The sequence below is a fragment of the Peromyscus leucopus genome, chromosome 1 (genome assembly GCF_004664715.2).
Source record: "Peromyscus leucopus breed LL Stock chromosome 1, UCI_PerLeu_2.1, whole genome shotgun sequence".
Classification (NCBI taxonomy): domain Eukaryota; kingdom Metazoa; phylum Chordata; class Mammalia; order Rodentia; family Cricetidae; genus Peromyscus; species Peromyscus leucopus.
This window is the reverse complement of record NC_051063.1, coordinates 178761029-178779531: the sequence shown is the minus strand read 5'-3', so window position 1 is coordinate 178779531 and position 18503 is coordinate 178761029. Positions and strand designations below refer to the sequence as shown.

Below are 18503 nucleotides of genomic sequence, written 5' to 3'. Positions count from 1 at the left end.
ATATCACTTACTGAAGTTATATGAAGTTCAAAACAATTTATATAGATGCATAATCCCCAAGGAAATAGAAGCAGTTATTAAAAGTCTCCCAAACAATAGTAGCCAGGACTAGATTGTTTTAGTACATAATTTGACCAGACATTCAAAGAAGTGCTAATAAGTATAACCCTCAAATTATTCCACAAGATAGAAATAGATGGAATATTGCCAGATTATTTTGTGAGGCCACAGTTACCCTGATATCTGAACCACACAAAGAAAAAACAAAAATAGAATTACAGACCAGTTTCCCTTGTGAACATAGATGTAAAATACTCAATAAAGGACTCACAAACTGAATCCAAGAAAACAAAAAGATAATCCAAACTGGTTAGGTGGGCTTCATCCCAGAGATGCAAGGATTCAACATATGAAAATATGTTAATTAAATTCATCATATAGACAAACTGAAAGAAATGCACCACAGGATCATTCTATTAGATGCAAAAAAAATCCTTTGACAAACAGGAGCACCCCTTCATGATAAATATTTTGGAGAGATCAGGGATATGGAGACATACCTATACATTCTAAAGGCAATATATTGCAACCAATAGCCATCATCAAATTATTCATAATAACTAAAAAAAACCCTTCACAATAGCCACAAGTAAGATAAAATACCTTGGTGTAACTGTAAGAAAATAAGTGAAAAACCTGTATGACTGGAACCTAAAGACTCTGAAGGAAGAAACTGGAGAAGATTTCAAACATGGAAAAATCTCGCATATTCATTGATCATCAGGTTTAACATTGTAAAACTGGTCAGCTTATCAAAAGCAACCTACAGATTCAATGCAATCCCCATCAAAATTCTAACACAATTCTTACAGATCAGAAAATAACAATACTCAATAATACTCAACTTTGTATGAAAATAAAGCAGGATAGCTAAAGCAATCTTGGACAAGAAAATAAGGAGTATACTAGATGTGGAACAAGGATGACTGGACTGCTACTCATATCACCAGGGAGCATACCTGGAAAATATGACCCCAAGAAAGGCACAGGGATCGCCCAATGACAGAGAAATGGATGAGATCTACATGAACAACCTGGACATGAGTGGGAGCAATGAAGAGCAAGGGTCGAGGGAAAGAGAGCCAGCTGGATCAAGAACAGAGAGGGAGAACAATGAATAGAAGACCATGGTAAATGAAGACCACATGAGAAAAGGAAGAAACAAAGTGCTAGAGAGGCCCACAGAAATCCACAAAGATACCCCCACAATAGACTGCTGGCCATGGTTGAAAGACAGCCGGAACTGAACTACTCTGGTGATGGGATGGCTAAACACCCTAATAGTAGTGCAAGAAACCCCATCCAATGACTGAGGGATCTGGATGCAGACATCCACAGCTAGGCCCCAGGTGGAACTACAGGAGTCTAATTAGCGAGAAAGAGGAGGGTTTATATGAGCGAGAATTGTTGAAACCAAGGTTGGATAAAGCACAGGGACAAATAGCCAAACAAATGGAAACACATAAACTATGAACCAAAGGTTGAGGGGCCCCCAACTTTATCAGGCCCTCTGAATAGGAAGAAACAGAAGTGGCCCCACTCTTGGCAGTGTGCCCATAGTAGCAGAATGTGGAAGCCTTGCAGGACCCATCCAGAGTATGCCACTCCAGTCCAGTGCTACTAGGTTGCCCAAAGTGGCAAGACCTGGGAAGAGTAACTCCCAGAGCAGCACATAGTCCAGAACAGAGGCTGCACTTGGAATCACAGTAAAGATAGATGCTGTCCATTCTGCACTTCCTTCAACCTTCCTAAGAAGCTGAGCATCTCTCCCTGCCACTTCTGGATACTATTAAAGCACGGAGATTTAGAGTGAAAAAAAGAAAAAATAAAAGAAAAAATAAAAAAGCAGGATAGCTAAAGCAATCTTAGACTAGAAAATAATATCACTATACCTGATTTCAAGGTATACCACAAAGTACTAGTAATAAAACTCATGCTTTTGGCATTAAAAACAAAGAGATTGTTCTTTTGATAAGATCCAGCACCCAGAAGTAAATACACACCTGTGTACATTTGATATTTGACAGAGAAGCCAAAATTATACAATAGAAAAAACAGTATTTTAAACAAATGGCACTGGTAAAACTGGATGTTTGCATGTATAAGAATGCAAATAAATGGAAATCTATCATTGTACAAAAATCAAGTCTAAGAAGATCAAAGACATCAACATAAGTCCAGATACACTTAACCTGATTAAAGAGAAAGTGGAATATAGCCTTGAACACATTGAAACCAACGACAACTTCCTGAGTAGAATACTACTTGAGCAGGCAATAACACTGACAATTAACAAATGGTATGTTATAAAACTGAAACACTTGTGTAAGGCAAAATCTCAATAGGACAAAAGGCCATTCACAGAATGGGAAAAGATTTTAACCACTTCCACATTTGACATAGATGTAATACCTAAAACATATAAAGAACACAAGAAACTAGATATCAATAAAATAAACAATTCAATTTAAAAATGAAGTACAGATCTGCACAGAGAATTCTCAACAGGGGTGTATCACATGGCTGAGAAATAGTCAAAGAAATATTCAAATCCTTAGCCATCAGGGAAATGCAATTCAAAACAACACTGAAATTTTATCTTACCCCTGTCAGAATTTCTAAGATCAAAATTACCATTGACAGATTTATGATGAAGAACACGGGGAATACTCCTCCACTGCTGGTGGGAGTGCAAACTTATACAGACACTTTGGAAATAAATATGGCAGTTTCTAAGAAATTTGGGAATCGATCTACCTCAAGACTCATTTATACCATACCACTCTGGGCATATGCCTAAAGAACACTCCATACCACAGGAACATTGTTCTACTATGTTTATAGAATCTTTATTTGTAATAGCCAGAAACTGTAAACAAACTCAATAGAAAAATGGATACAGAAAATCTGTTATATTTATATAATGGAGTATTACTCAGCTGTTAAAAACAATGACATCATTAAATTTGAAGGCAAACTGATGGATGTAGAAAAGATAGTCACGATTAAGGCAATTCTGACCCAGAAATACAAGTATGGTATGTACTCAATCATAAGTGACTATTACATAGGAAGTAAAGGAGAACCAAGCTACAACTGACAGACCAAGAGAAACTAAATAACTAGGTATGCCCAAGGGGGGGAGGTATGCATGAATGTTGCTGTGAGGAAGTAAAATGGACATTGCTAGTGGATGGGGAAGAGTCTTTGAAGGGAGAATGGATAGGGGAACAGGAGGGATCATGTGGGTGGAGGATGGGTTGAGAGAGAATTAGGAGAGACAATGGAATATGGGGACATCACTGGGATGAGATGGAAAACTAGAGCAATGGAAACACCCTCAGGAATCAATGAGGTTGACCTAGTAACAGAATATGGCAGCTGAACTAGCCATCTCCTCTAACCAGGCAAGATTGCCTGTGGGAGGCCTGGGACATCAGCCCAGCCACAAAACCTTCAACCTACAACCTGTCCTGCTGACAAAATTTGCTTGGGTAAAGATTTGGCAGCATTTGGGGGAATGAACAAGTAATGATTGGCAGAGAAAGACCCATATCATGAGAAGGGCTCCCCTTTGTGGGCCAGCACCCAGAGGCAGTATACTCCAGAGATTTAGGATAGCAAAATATGAATGGCAAAGGAAGTCAATAAAATGATATACTGCTTTTTTTATAGATTGATGTTTAGTACAACCATCATCACATCGGCTTCATCACAAAGCAACTGATGGGAAAATATGCAGAGACTACAACCAAACATTAGGTGGGGCTCGCAAATATCCTTCAGAACAGGGCATGGCTGGAGTGTAGGGCCCAGTGATAACAAAGACACCAAAAGAAAACCCACAGAATCAACTAACCTGGGCTCATAGGGGCTCACAGTGACTGAACAAACAACAATGGACCTGCATGAGACTGATATAGGTGCTGTGCATATATTTTATAGTTATGTAGTTTAGTGTTCATATGAAACTACTAATAATGAGAGCAGGGGAAGTCTCTGACTCTTTTGATTCCTTTCAACACCCTTTTCTGATACCAGATTACCTCATCCAGCCATAATTGAAGAGGAAGAGATTAATCATCCTGCTATTTGATATATAATGACTGTCTGAAATGATTTGGAGGCCCACCAGTATCTGAAGAGTAACAGTGGAGGGGAATGGAGTGAGTGGGGGTAGTGTTGGAGGAAGCAGGAAGAGGGGAGTGAGGGGAATTTTTGTTTGGATGAAAAAATGAAAATAAATAAATAAATAAACCAAAAATAAATCATGAATATAACTCTCTAACCTAAAGAAGGAAATACCTATCAAAGTAAAAAAAATATGAAGAACCCAAAATAGACAACAGAAAAAAAATCAGGAAAATAAGTCTGTTCAGCTTATAATCATAATGAAAGAACTAAACATGGAGAACAAGTTATGGATGGATAGGCAAGTCCTGGAATGGGATAATCAAATGAGGAGGGGAAAAGGAGAGGGACTTGAGGGAGAGAGGGAATATGAGGAGTGACAGCTAAAATTAAGGAATACATCAGTGATTGTATGGAAATCTAGTACAATAAAACTTCTTAAAATACATACACATATGATGGCAATCTAAAAAAATATTACCTAATAATGGGGGAGATAGTATTCCAAATGACCATCTCTTGTCACCAAAGCAAGCCTCCAGTTCTGGTATTGGTTTACATCTGATGAGTTCTTGGCGAGAGGGATTCCACAGGATCCCTAACACAAGCCTTTGTCAAGACTATAGGTTGCTCTCCACAAACTGACAACAAGGAAACATTGCTGAAGACAACACCTTTATCACTCATCAAACATGGAGATGCTGGTGATTACATACAGCCTTCAGCTCTGCATTCCATCATCTTTATTAAAAGATGGTACTGTGCCTACTATCAAAAGAGAAGTGCAAACATTAATCCAGCCACAAATACTTTGATCTACAACTTTGTCCTGCGAGATATGCTAGAGTAATGGTGGCTCAAAGCTCATGGGAGGAACAACCAATAATTTATTTTACTTAAGGCCCACTTCATGAGATGGAATCCATACCTGACACCGCTTTGCTGACCAGAGGTTAGATTGCCTGGGGACCTAGTGTAAAGTTAAGTAATACTGATCTAGCAATTTAGTGGCAAAATGACTCCTAAGAATATACTGCTATGCTCAGAATTGTGCCTTGTTCAGCCATCATCACAGAAGCTTTTTCCTGAAGCTGGCAAGAAAAGAGACCCTCAGACAGACATTACACTGAGTGGATACTTTTGAACAAATTAGTTCTTAACGGTATGTTTCCATTAAATCCCTCCCTCTGTAGCTCCAAGAACTTCTTCTCAGAATAAGAAAGTGTAAGAGCCAGAGAGGAGGGAGGACATGAAGAAAACAAGGCCCTCCACATCAGCATGGGAAAAACACATATGAAGCCACATTCTGAAGCATGTAATCTGTTCTGTAACTGCTTCTTAGCTGAAATTACAATGGTGTTGTCAGGACCTTGGATGTTTGGAGTGCTTATCAAAGGTTGGAAGGAAGGAGTTGAGTTAAGACTTGGAGACATCTGTTTTTATTGCTATCCAGGTTTACAGGGACAAACTCAGGCAGGCAAAGTACAGACTGCCTTAGACAGGTTAAAGCCAGAGGCTCAGGCCAGTTTGGAATTCCATCAGAAACATCAAGTTTATGTGACTTACAGCAAGTGTAGGGGTAGTTGATTTTAATTTGGAGCAGTTTACAGTTTTTAAATAATTAGAAATCTGATGGGAGAGATATAGACTGGAGAAAAAAAGATAAAGTTAATGAAGATAGTGGAAAAACTTTTTCTTGGGTATATGATTGAAACTTCCAGATCTATAAATAATTGGGTGTGCAAATAGTCTGAAGACTAAGGGTATCAGGGGTAGATAGCTAGATGGACCGATAGATAGGTAGATAGTTATATGTACAGATCCCAATGTTAGGAATTGACAGAATTCAAAAACCAATAGAACACGTTTGAGCTACCCCAACCCACTTCAGGGTCAAGTAGGGTGGACTAAGAGGCTAGAGAGTAAATGACAGACCACCATAATAACGTGGGGTGCTACATGGGGTGAACTGCTAAAGGATTTTGTGATTGCTGTAAGAATGACAGTTACCTTTTTCATTTCTTCATAGCTGAGTAACAGGAAGTTGTCATTTTTTCTCATAGACAGCCAGTCACGGGTGTGCTCAAACCATGATCCATATGGCACTGTATGAAAGGGGAAGGAAACTATTGATTAAAAAGAATAAATTTGAGGTCTGCCTACTGCTATTCACTTTCCGCAAATGGCAGACAACTTTACTAAGTAAAGCAAAAACCAGTATTTACAGCATTTAATGTGATATTTCATGTAGCCATGTCAGAGAAGCTGTAGGTGGCAACTGAAGATCAGTAGGTTGGTCCACCAGAAAGGAAAGTTCTAATGGGTGAGTCTCAGATAGGTAAGGCCCCAAAGACTTTGGCTCTAGAATGACTTTTGCTAATGTTGAACCTTAACATTTATGCCACTGCTATTTTCCTATGGTACCTAGCATGGTGTGAATGCATGCGGAAAGATTCCCACTTCCCTTAATTTATTATGACTAACTCCAGAAAATATCCCATTCTACTGGGCATTTTAATTTGTGGGTTATTATAAAAATGATTTCCTCCTAAGCTATTCTGTTTAGAGCAATTTTATACAATATAATAGTGTCAGTTTAAATGAGATTTTGGTGATTTGGGTTATTTAATAAATATAGTAATTGATTATGATAGAGTTTAGTTTAGTGGGGAAACTAATAAAGTCAAAAGCAAGATATGGTGTTTCCCCTGCCCACAATAAAGCATGGGCTGCAGAGGAAAGAAAATAAGAACGAGGAAATTTCATATACCTAGTTTCTTTTGAGGATCCATTTAGAATGTGGATTAAGTTAATGATTAAGAAATACAATTGTGCCGGGTGGTGGTGGCGCACGCCTTTAATCCCAGCACTCGGGAGGCAGAGCCAGGTGGATCGCTGTGAGTTCGAGGCCAGCCTGGGCTACCAAGTGAGCTCCAGGAAAGGCGCAAAGCTACACAGAGAAACCCTGTCTCGAAAAACCAAAAAAAAAAAAAAAAAAAAAGAAATACAATTGTGTTGTAGAATATTATTTTAAAGTATGTTACTTTTTATGTTGCATTTGTTTAACTCTGTGAAGTTGTGTTATTGTACCTGTCTAAACACCTGATGGTCTATAAAGATCTATAAAGATCTGAAGCCAATATTGAGGAATGAGAAAGGACAGAGGGGTTGGCAGGCAGAGAATATATAGAATTCTTGGAGTAAAAAAGATTAATAAATGAGAGAGAAGAAAGAATACATCAGATTTAACCAACCAGATGCACAGCCAGTGCCAGTAAGAGTAAGAGTAAGAGTAAGAGTAAGATTTACAGATGTAAGAGAATGGGAAAATCCCAGATGCAAAAGGCAGATGAGTTAATTTAAGTTAAAGAAAGCTGACAAGAAACAAGTCAAACTAACCCCAGGTATTTACAAGTAAAAATAAGCCTCCTTGTATGATACACTTGGGAGCTGGGTGGTAGACCACCCAAAAGAGGAAAAATGAACAACAACACAATTTTGTCCCAGAAGTTAAGCTAGCTCAATTTCTTTTAATCTTAATGTTGGGAGATGTGATATGGGTTTCAGTGTGCATCATAGTGAAATGAAAGCTTTCAATGTGACTTACAGATAGGATAAGATATTTTGTTAATAACTTTGAGATGAAAAACCTGGGAAACCATCTAAAGTTTATAAAGGCACATAGTTGAGTGAGGGACTTATTGAGGTCAAGAAACAAGAACAAAGCAGCCTAGTTATTATTTGCAGATGGATCTTTCTTGTTAAGATGGTTTGGCAAAGCAAGATGATGATTAATTCCTTAAATTCTGATAATTAATTCAAAGACAGTGGTCATTTAATGCCCATTTATTCCCTTTGCGTCCTAATACAAAAAAGCTATTGATGAAGGAATACACAATCTGAGTATTTAAAAGACAGAAGACTGATTGTTTTTCATATATAATAATTTAGGTTTGTGATTCTTTTAAGATTGTTTATAAAGTTATCATTTGAGATAAGTAATAAAATCATTGATCCTTTGTGGGGCGTTTACCCACCACCCCCACAGCTTCCCAGAGTTTTCTTGAGTGCGAGCAGCAGGAAATATTAGATAGAAGGATTTATAGCGGAGAATCTTGCGGAGATAAACAGATAGAAAATAAAGGATAGCCTCGAGAGGGCCTGGAACCTATTCCAACGGGCCCCGACTGTCTCTGGCCCAGGGTTTTTATAGAGACGCCAAGGGGGTGGAGCAAAAGACCTCCTCCCCCAGCACAGCCAAGTGCAGGCCATCTCAGACACCTGCACTCAGGCCCGTGGTCCTGATCATCCTTTATTCGGACCTGCTGGTAAAGCCATGAGGAACCCCAGAACGGGCTCCCACAGGTCCCCCTTCTTAATATATAAAAAAATAACTATTAATGGCTTACAGCAATCTCCATAGCTGTTACACCTCCCAGTATGGGAGTAGAGGATGATATAAATGGCATTTCTCTTTTGAATTAGGTCCAAGGTGACCACAGCAGTCTTAGCTGTCTCAAGCCCTTTCTAAACCAAAACTCTTAAGGTGACTACAAACTTAAAGAATCCCTTAGCTTCATCATTACCATTAACAGGTTAACATAAATATTGCTATACATAGTCACAATTCTCTCAATCTTACAACTCAAAGCAAACTCTTAACAGAACCATTAGAATTAGCATATATGGTGTTATATATAGTTAATTTTCTCCATCTTACAACTTTAACTCAGTCATTTGAATTTTTTTGTTAACAGAACATAGGAAAAACTTTGATGTATTTACATCAAACTTAAGCATTTCCTCAATTCCACAAAGCCAGGGTGCATTAATATCAATAGGTTTCTGCGAACATAATTTAATCTCATAGCTCCTTCTTTTCTTTATAATTTTTAAACAAAAACTCAAACCTAGTTAGAGGAACCCAAACTTATACAATTCCTACAAACCCATATTGAAAAGCAATATTTTCGATCTAACCATTAATACTTTGGAAACTTAGCAAAACATCCAAAAGCAGTTTCTTAATAAAACTCTTTACACACTTTAAAAGTAGTCTCTTAGTATACCCCATTTACATTTCTTACTAACAAAACATGACATTAATCCATTCAAACAACAATTTAAATTAAATAGACTAAGGAATATTAACTCTCCCTTTTCTTTATAATTTTAAGCAAAATCTCAAGCCTAGTTAGAAAACCCAAACTTTTTTGTTTAAACAGTTCCATTTGTAACACAAAACCAGTTCCATAAGTAATTCCATTCTTACATAAACAGTTCCACAAAATAATTCATCAATCACCAGTAAATAAAGCATATATGCATACACAAAATTGCATTTGATTTTAAGTAGAAATACATTTCTTCGTTTAAACAGTTCCATTTTTAACCCAATTCCAGAAAACCGTTCCTAGGTCATTACTCAAAACTGTCCCATTGTAATGAAATCTCTATGGTTTGTTTCATTTAAGTCTTAAAATTCAAATGATAAATTCTGGTACTAGCCTTCCAAATATGAGAAATCCATAACCAAAATCTTTTTGTAATTTTATCTCATTTTAAGTTCAAAAAGTTCAAACAAGAAATAAATTCTGGTATCAGGCTTTCACTTCCAAATATGAAGAGACGTTTTTCAACCAAAACTTTTTGCAGTTAATTTTTGTTCAAACAAGCGTCTCTGCAACTTTTGTTCTCACAGACAGACCTTTTTAGTTATAGTAATATTTTAAACCGCACCGTTTTTGCTGTTAGCTCAGGTTTTTCTGTGCTGCGTTGATATTCCACGGATCTCAGCTGCGGATGCCTTGTGCTGGTTCTGGTGTCCGCCATTCTTAGCTTCTTAGCGGCTTCTAGAGCTTTTGAAATCATTCAGACTGCCTACTTTGCAGTCTACTAGGACACTATCTCCTGTGTCTCAGGTGTTTTCACCATATACATTAATAGACTCACACTTAACATTTACACTTTTTCACAAACTCACATATAACATTTTTTGCCTTGCAAAGCATTTAGACTCATATTCAAAATTTACACGTTTTTACAAACTCACAACATATTAACATCTACTTATTATACTCCTTAAAGAAACTATAGAACTACTTTAGCAAATATATTTCTTATTACTTCTTATACATAACTAGTATCTTTACTTCTTACAAGCTTATTACTACATGTCTTAAGACTACCTTAGATACTTCTTACAAGCTTATATTCTTAAAGGAACTCTATAGATCTATTTTACAAACTTATATAGGCTACCATTAGCATATATCTAACTTAGCAAACACCTAAAGATTTCTTAACACAGATATAACAAGACAGAATTTTTACAAACTCACATATCTTATTTTCGTCTTTCTATTTCTTACTCTTAATTATTATCATCATCTCTATCAGAAAGATTCTCTTAACTAGACAGGAAGTACATACATCATTTTTAACAGAGTTTATAGTCAGCTTTGTCATAAAGCACTGGGATTTAGTGAGTGTTGTCATTATAGAGTTGTGATACTTGTTGCTAGGGGATTGTAACATTCTCTGGACGAAGCCACACTCCAAAGTTGCCAGTTCTCTCAGCCTTTCCGGACCGGCAGAGATGCACTGTCAGCGGTAGATAGTTTTTAACTAGAGGCTGTCCCTTCACCCGAATTCATAGTAGTTTCCCTAAATGCTTTAATTCATACAAACGTTTCTATCACAGCAGTACTTTTGGTTTGTTCTACTGAAAAACTTTACGCTGAGGGTGAAATTACTGTATTTAGCTACTGTAAAGCTCTTCGTCAATACTGCACAGCTATTAGGTGATATAAGGTATTTTTCTAAAGAAGCTAGTAAAGCCAAAAGCGGCACAGCTCCGAACTCGGTTTCCTCACTGTTTTCATTAACCAGTGACAAAATCTCAGAAATACTAATCGAGCCACTTTCATTCTGGTTCCTTTATAGGAACCTCATTGGAGCTGACCTTCCTTAGTTCCAATGCTCCTTACCACACGCTCCGGTAACCACCGAGCTTCATTCTCCTCTTGTGAAAAAACATAAACATGTCCTCGACCCCATATTAAAACAGGATCGGGACCCTTCCATAATCCCGAGCAGGGATCTTTCCATTTCACTTGAGTTTCAGGATTTAGTATTTTCACTTCATTAGCTTTAACTCCTGATGTTATTAGCAGCGGTGATATTTAGCATTGATTTCTTATAAGGAACTTTCAGGTAAAGCAACTCTTTTGTAAGACAGCTAGATTTTCTGAAGTTTGTTTCCCATCTATAAAGCAGTCATTTCTTTTCTGAATGCCTGTTTCCTTGTCTCATTAGATTTGCAAAGGAATTACTCATTGCAGGCAGTTTGTTCAAAAGGCAAAAACTTTAATTTCAACATAAGCTTCTTTATATCTAAGACAACGTTCAGTGTATAAACTGTTTCCCCTTGTTAAGGATTTTAAAGTGGCTTGTTTGCTCTTAAAGGTAGCTTTTTGTCCTCCAACTACCGTAAAAACTTTGCACAGCTATTAGGGTAAATAAGGCACTTTACCAACTTAGCCTCAAACCATGAAGCACCTAGTTCCGTATCCTTTCAATTTTTCCAATGGAACTGACACTTAAACTCTTAGACGATTTTCCTCCTTATTCTTTTAAAAGCTGTATTTTAAGTTTACCATGAATGTATTTTCAAGCTGACAAAAGTGTTTCAGGGCAATGTCGCCATCTTTAGCAGAAAAACTACCTTTCCCAGAATGCATTTCCCTTATATCAGTCCATAATAATATCAGTCCCATATCAGTCCCTTATACCATTTTCCTTATATCATTGATTTCTCATAGTTCTTTTCGGGTCTGAGAGTCAACTGGTTCTCTTTTACTAGACTTGCCTGGGAGGTTTGAACAAAGTCTCTTGCCTTTGCAATGGGAGATTTGAACAAGCACTTTACATTTTTAGCTATGGCACATTGGGAGGTTTCTGGTCTCTCAGCTGGCTTTAACAGGTGTCTCTCCTTCATTTGACACTGGCCCCAGATCAGAACTGCACCTGCCTCATTAGCGCGCATTGAGGCTGGCATTTCTGATAGCAACTTTCCTCGGGGCTTGTGTTTGCCTTAGCCAGTCAGTGAAAAACAAGATCATGTACAACAGCTTTTCCACAGCTCCTTCAGAGAGATTTTCTCCCACTGATCTTATTCTCATTTCACTTGTTCCTTCCCCCGCAGATGCAGAGAGCTTCAGGTATCTGTCTGCGGCTCTGTACCTCTGCTAGCTGCCTTTGGAGGTAGGGGCTTTTTTTCTCCCCCGAATCTGCCTCAAACTCTAGCAGCTTTGTCAGGTCATGCATTTTCTGGGGAGGATTATGTCCCTTCTCTGTTTCTTCAGAGTCTCTCTCCCAGACAGTTCCCAGTTTGGTCTCAGTCTATGCCCTCTACCCCAGAAACGGTTTCCGACACTAGAGCGGCGGCTTTCCCTGCTACTGAAGGTAGGGGCTTTAGTCCATTTGTTTTCAGGGTCTGTGGTTTGTGTTCATGAATCAAGCTTAGCGAGGGAGGTTTTTGCCATCTCTAAACTCCCATTAGGACAGGTGCTTTGCCTCATCAGGCCTTCACCTGGCCCAGTCCCCCAGTGGGTTGCATTTGCTTGTCTGGGTGCTCAAGGACAGAGCTTATACCAGAGGCAATCACCCCTCAGGGCTACACTCCCTCATCTCAGGGAGTCAGTTGAAACAAAGCTTTTCTCAAAGAGGTGCTTTCTCTGACAGAAAAGAAAGCTTTACTCCTGGATAGTTCTGTTCTGCCCTGGCTGGGCTCTTTCCCCAGACAGCGTTCTGACTCAGCAGCACAACTACTTCAGACACAGTTCGGCGTTACTGTTTTCCCAGAACGGTCTTTTCTCTGATAGGAAGGCTTTTCTCAGATTTCTTTTTGCAGCTGTGGACCTATCAACCCGGGACTTGTAGGAAAGTGGACAACAGAGCCGTTCCCACTGGCTTTAGCTTTGTTTGTTCTTTAGCAATCTTCCCCTGGGTCCTGCACCTTCCTGCCTCAGCTCTGTGTCCCAGGAAGTTTACAACTGCAGGAACCCTAGTATCCCCGAAATGCACTCCAACTCAGAGATGCTGGCCTCTGGGTTTTTGCTCAGAAGCGAGGATACAATGCTAACAGTTTTAGGGAATCTTTGCATAGGACGATTAGGAGCACCTTTTCATTCTGAAATGCTCACTCAAAACCTTTGCTGCCTCAGCTCGGCTGTAACTGAAAAGCTCGGCTTTTTGCTTTTCTCTGGTAAAGTTTCCAGCCCTTTTGGGCTCTCTGTAGCTCTTCATCCACACTCTCCCCAAGCGTTTCCCTCAGGGTACTCTGAGCCACTGTCTTTCACTAGCTTGAAGAGACAGAGCTTAGAAGAGGTTTTTAGGAACTTGTTCCTGCCTCCTGCATTGCAGGGAGGATTGTTAAAGCTTGAAAGAACTTAGGTTTTGCTGTCTTAAGTTTGTTGTTTTCCCTTAGAGCTAATCACAGGTGGTCCCCATACTAATATCTTCAGGTGATTCTAATTTTTGTCCTTCTGAGAGAGAGTTCTGAAAGGCTTTAGTTTTTAAGTTTAAGAGAGCTTTTGAGAAAGATTAACACTTTTTAGAGAGATTTTTCCCCCCAAATTTTTCAAGAAAAGCTTTAGAGTTTAAGAGAAAGGTTTTTTCCCCCAGGAGAAAGACCAACTTTTCCCAAAACTTGCCAACTTTAAACTTTGACTTCTTACACCCCCATTTTTGCCTCAGGGAGAAATTACTTTCTCCTGCCACTTGGATTTGGCATTTCAGCTGTCCCCAGGTCAAAAGCTTCCATAGGAAACTTTTTCTTCCCCATAAGCTCAGAGAAGAGCTTTTTTACTACCCGTAAAGCCCAAAGATTTTTTTCCCCAGTTTGCTTTCAAAGCCCCCAAAGTTAGAAAATTGAAGAGTTTTTCTGTCTAGTTGCCTTACTTATTTTTTCCTACACAATCTTACACTTCTAAGTTTTTCCTAAACTATATTACTACCCTATACCTTATACTTATCACAGATAGAAATTGAGAAAGGGATAGAAGATAGAAAATTTTGACAGAAGAGAATTTCGCTGCAGCATCGGACATCCTTCCAGTCCGCTTTCCTTTTCTCTTGAGGATAAAACCCCTGCCTCACCAAAAAATATATAAAAATATATTTTTTTCATAACACCGGCATGCCTTTCCACTGGCAGAGCTGACTCAGCACTTTCACCAAAAACTCTGTATTAAAACTATTATTTTCCTTTATCTTTAGTCCCTATTACTTTGTCTTAAGTCCCTGTTCATTTGTCTTTAGTCCCCCCTTTTTTGTTCCCCTTTTTTTTCTTTAGTCCCTTTTTTTCTTTAGTCCCTTTTTTTTCTTTAGTCCCTGTTCACGGCGCCATTCTGTGGGGCGTTTACCCACCACCCCCACAGCTTCCCAGAGTTTTCTTGAGTGCAATCAGCAGGAAATATTAGATAGAAGGATTTATAGCGGAGAATCTTGCGGAGATAAACAGATAGAAAATAAAGGATAGCCTCGAGAGGGCCTGGAACCTACTCCAACGGGCCCCGACTGTCTCTGGCCCAGGGTTTTTATAGAGACGCCAAGGGGGTGGAGCAAAAGACCTCCTCCCCCAGCACAGCCAAGTGCAGGCCATCTCAGACACCTGCACTCAGGCCCGTGGTCCTGATCATCCTCTATTCGGACCTGCTGGTAAAGCCACAAGGAACCCCAGAACGGGCTCCCACAATCCTTCCTTTGTAACTACAAAATTCAGCCTGGTAGTGAAAGGATGGCTGAGAAATATATCTTACTTGCTTATATTCTGTTAATCTATACCAAGTTGCTTGGATATGAATGTATGCCTGTTCTTGGAATAATTTGTTTTACATCCATGATACGTAGGATGTTTAATCATTTTGAGGGAAATTGGAAATCATATTTTCTAACTGAATTCATGGTAATCATGCACTTGAAAAATAGAATGTATCCACATTGTAGTTTTATATTGCCTGAGAGATTTTGTTCAGATATATAAGCTGTAAGAGAAACAGAGGAAGAATAAAGAGAAAATGATGGAGAAATATAGATGTTTGTGCACGTTTCCTCCTTTGTTGGCCCCAGAGAGTTAAAGTTTTCCCTCTCTCTGGCCCCAGCGAATTAAATTTTACACCCTCAGATAGAAAAGTCAAGTTAAGTGATTAGTTTGTTGACTCCATGGCTTCCCCTTCAATCCTTGAGCTCATCAAGGCTGGTCATCATTTCAATGATACCATTTGCCATACACACACAGTTAATAAGCAGATAAAATCCAATTCATTAGTAAACTCATCACCTCACAGATTTACTACTGATGCCATGTGGAGACATCCTATTGGAATGTAGCAGTGACAAAGGTATGAGTTGGTAAAAAGTGATCACAACAATACAGGAAGCAAGAGCATTCTGAGCATGTCCAGCTTGGGACTTTATATTACCACCATGTCTGGAGAACCCTATTAACCCCTTCTGAGGGAGATCTCTTCCCACTAACATACACTATAGTGGGTAGACATTCCATCTTTGACCTGCAAGTTCCAACCACCATTGAGGCATCTGTAATGGTTATGCCTACAAGGCTGGACTGGGAGAGGACTCTGAAGACCTGAGATCCAGATGTGCAGGGTCTCTTGGTTCCTGGACCATGGTTGCTGGAGGTAGATCAAGCAGAGTTCTCCAGATAACACTGCCAGACTGCGCCACACCTTTTCCAGACCCTGAAAACTATCCCTTCATTTGTAATTTACCCCACAAGGTAAACCTTCCTTTTAACTATGTGGAGTGGCATTAATAATTTCACCAATAATTCACCTCTAAGGTTCCACAACTTGTGGATAGTGACTCCTTAAGACCAAAGACACCAAAACATAGACAGCTAGAGATGCACAAGGCATAGCCTTCCACATTCAACCCAATGCTTCATTTACATTCCTAGTACTACTTTAATGTGTTTTCAATAGTCAGAGTGTCTTAACTGTTCCTGGTCTAATTGTGCTGTCTCTTCCTGCCTCACCCTCCATTGCAGGCTTGTATTGTTCCCCATTATCTGAAGGACCAACTGAATCAAGTCAGGAAAGAAGGTAAGACTTAAGCCATTGCCAGAGCAGTAGGATACATGAATTCAATGAATTTAAGATTTTATTGAAACCTGGTGGTGATAAATGATCTACAGAGAATGTGTAGAGATAAAGTCAATTGCATAATATATGAGAAAATTAAGTCACTTAAATAGATTGAAAGCTGGGCTCATGTGATAACTCAATGGGAATCAAATGCCTTGTATGTCACAAGACCTGAGTTTGATCCTCAAAAACCATTCAAACATGGTGATGCAGCCTGTTTTATTAAACCTAGTAACCCTTCTATGACATAAGAAGTGGTGACAGGAGATTGCCTACAAGCTTAGGACCTGCCAATTTGTCACACACATGGATTTACAAGAAGAAGGAGATTGTCTCAAACAAGGTAGAAATCAAGGTTCAACACCTGATATTATCATCTGTCTTTAGCATAAGAACACCTACATTCTCACATTTGTATACACATCATCATAAACACAAATACATACATGCATAAAAGGAAAAGCTAGAATCCAAGTGAAATGTTATGTCACACATATGTAATGCTAAAATTAAGAAGGGAGAGCCCAAAGACCAGGGATTCAGTATAATTTTCAATTACAGGATGAATTTCTTGTCAACTTGGGATATAGCAGATGCTGTTTCAAAACCAAAAAGAAAAACCAAAAACATGTTAGTGAGTGCACTGAAAATAAGCCATTTATAAATACTGAAAATAATTAATAGCATTTATGCTTTGGAAGTTGTTTTAAAAGTTATTTGTTTGGAGACATGAATTACAAAGTGTATGCTAACAAGGCTGTAGTTGGCAGATTTCCTGTGTCCTGACCTGCTGGAGGTAGGGACACATCTCTCCTATCCACATCTCCCAAGTAAACACACAGAAGCTTATATTAATTATAACTGCATGGTCATGGCTTAAACATTTTGCTAGCTATTTTTATATCTTAAATTATCCCATAACTATTAATTTGTGTATTTCCACTAGTTCTGTGGCTTTAACTGCATCCCATGTTGCTCCTTGGGTGGCTCACTGGCATCTCTTCTACCTTCCTGTTTCTCTATTTTAATTTCCAGCCTGCCTCTAAGCTTCCTTGTTATAGGGCAAATGGCTTTATTTATCAACCAATCAAAGCAACACATATTCACAGCATACAGAATGATATTTCCTCACCATTCCCCCTTTTCTGTCTGAAGAAAAGAAAGGTTTTAACTTTAACCTAGTAAAATTACAAATAACAAAAGAGTTATCAAGCAATAATTACAGTTACAATATCTAGTCTATTTGTATTTTGTAAAATTAAAGAAAATATTCAATCTGTCCTATATTTGTGAGTCTAAGGCTTCATATGTAATTTATCTTTATCATAACCAAGGGAAATTATAATCAGAACTATCTAGTCTTCAACTACATCAAAGACCATAGAAGGATATATTACTTAAGTAAACAAGAAATACATTGTATGCAAGTTCCAAAAAAATTAGAATGACAGAGAGAGCTGGCTACCTGGACAGTTACCTGCAACATTAGAGCATCTTTATTCAGTCTATAGGCCTAGTGTCTCTCAGTTGCTTCTCTCTGTGTCCTGTGGAATGTCTGACAGTCTCATCTGTTAAGTAGAAACCTGAAGAACCATCTTATCTTGCAAAGATCTGTGGCCCCATTTTATGGGTCCTGCATGTCCATTTTATACAACATATTATCCAGTAGTCAAGGCAAGGCAATTTTTGTCCAGTGGCTAACTTTTGCAACAAAGAAAGTAAACTTCATAATGAGTTTTTCAATGCCCATTATCTTCTCTGAAGTAGATTGGTGCTGCTAGGAGAAGACATGTCTAAATGTCCGGAAAGTCAAATTTCTTAAAACATTTTAAATGCCATATTATGTAGGTCTTTGAACTGTTTGAAGATTACATATATAATTGAAATATATCTATGTATATCTAGACAACTTAACTAACATGACTACAAGTTTGATTATCATCAATGATTAACTATGAATATGTATTTCTTAATGATACATTACAATATTAAATGAGTTGCACAAACAAAATACTTCAGTTTGGCTGGTGACAAAGTATTTGAGTTGTTGTCCTGATTGATGATTGATGTGTTAGGGCCCACAGCATAGGTCACTGTGACTGGATTTTATGAGAAAGACAGCTCAGCATAAGACACTGAACA

At 38.4% G+C, this 18503-nt stretch overlaps 1 protein-coding gene across 1 annotated transcript in view; it reads right to left on the bottom strand.

Annotated features, from left to right (window-relative positions):
- Nucleotides 1-18503, bottom strand: part of LOC114703904 (probable alcohol sulfotransferase) — a 42671-nt gene that overhangs the window by 7394 nt on the left and 16774 nt on the right. The window contains exon 4 of the mRNA XM_028884924.2: nucleotides 6202-6296. Coding sequence (XP_028740757.1) covers nucleotides 6202-6296 — 95 coding nt within the window. The remainder of the gene's footprint in view (nucleotides 1-6201; nucleotides 6297-18503) is intronic.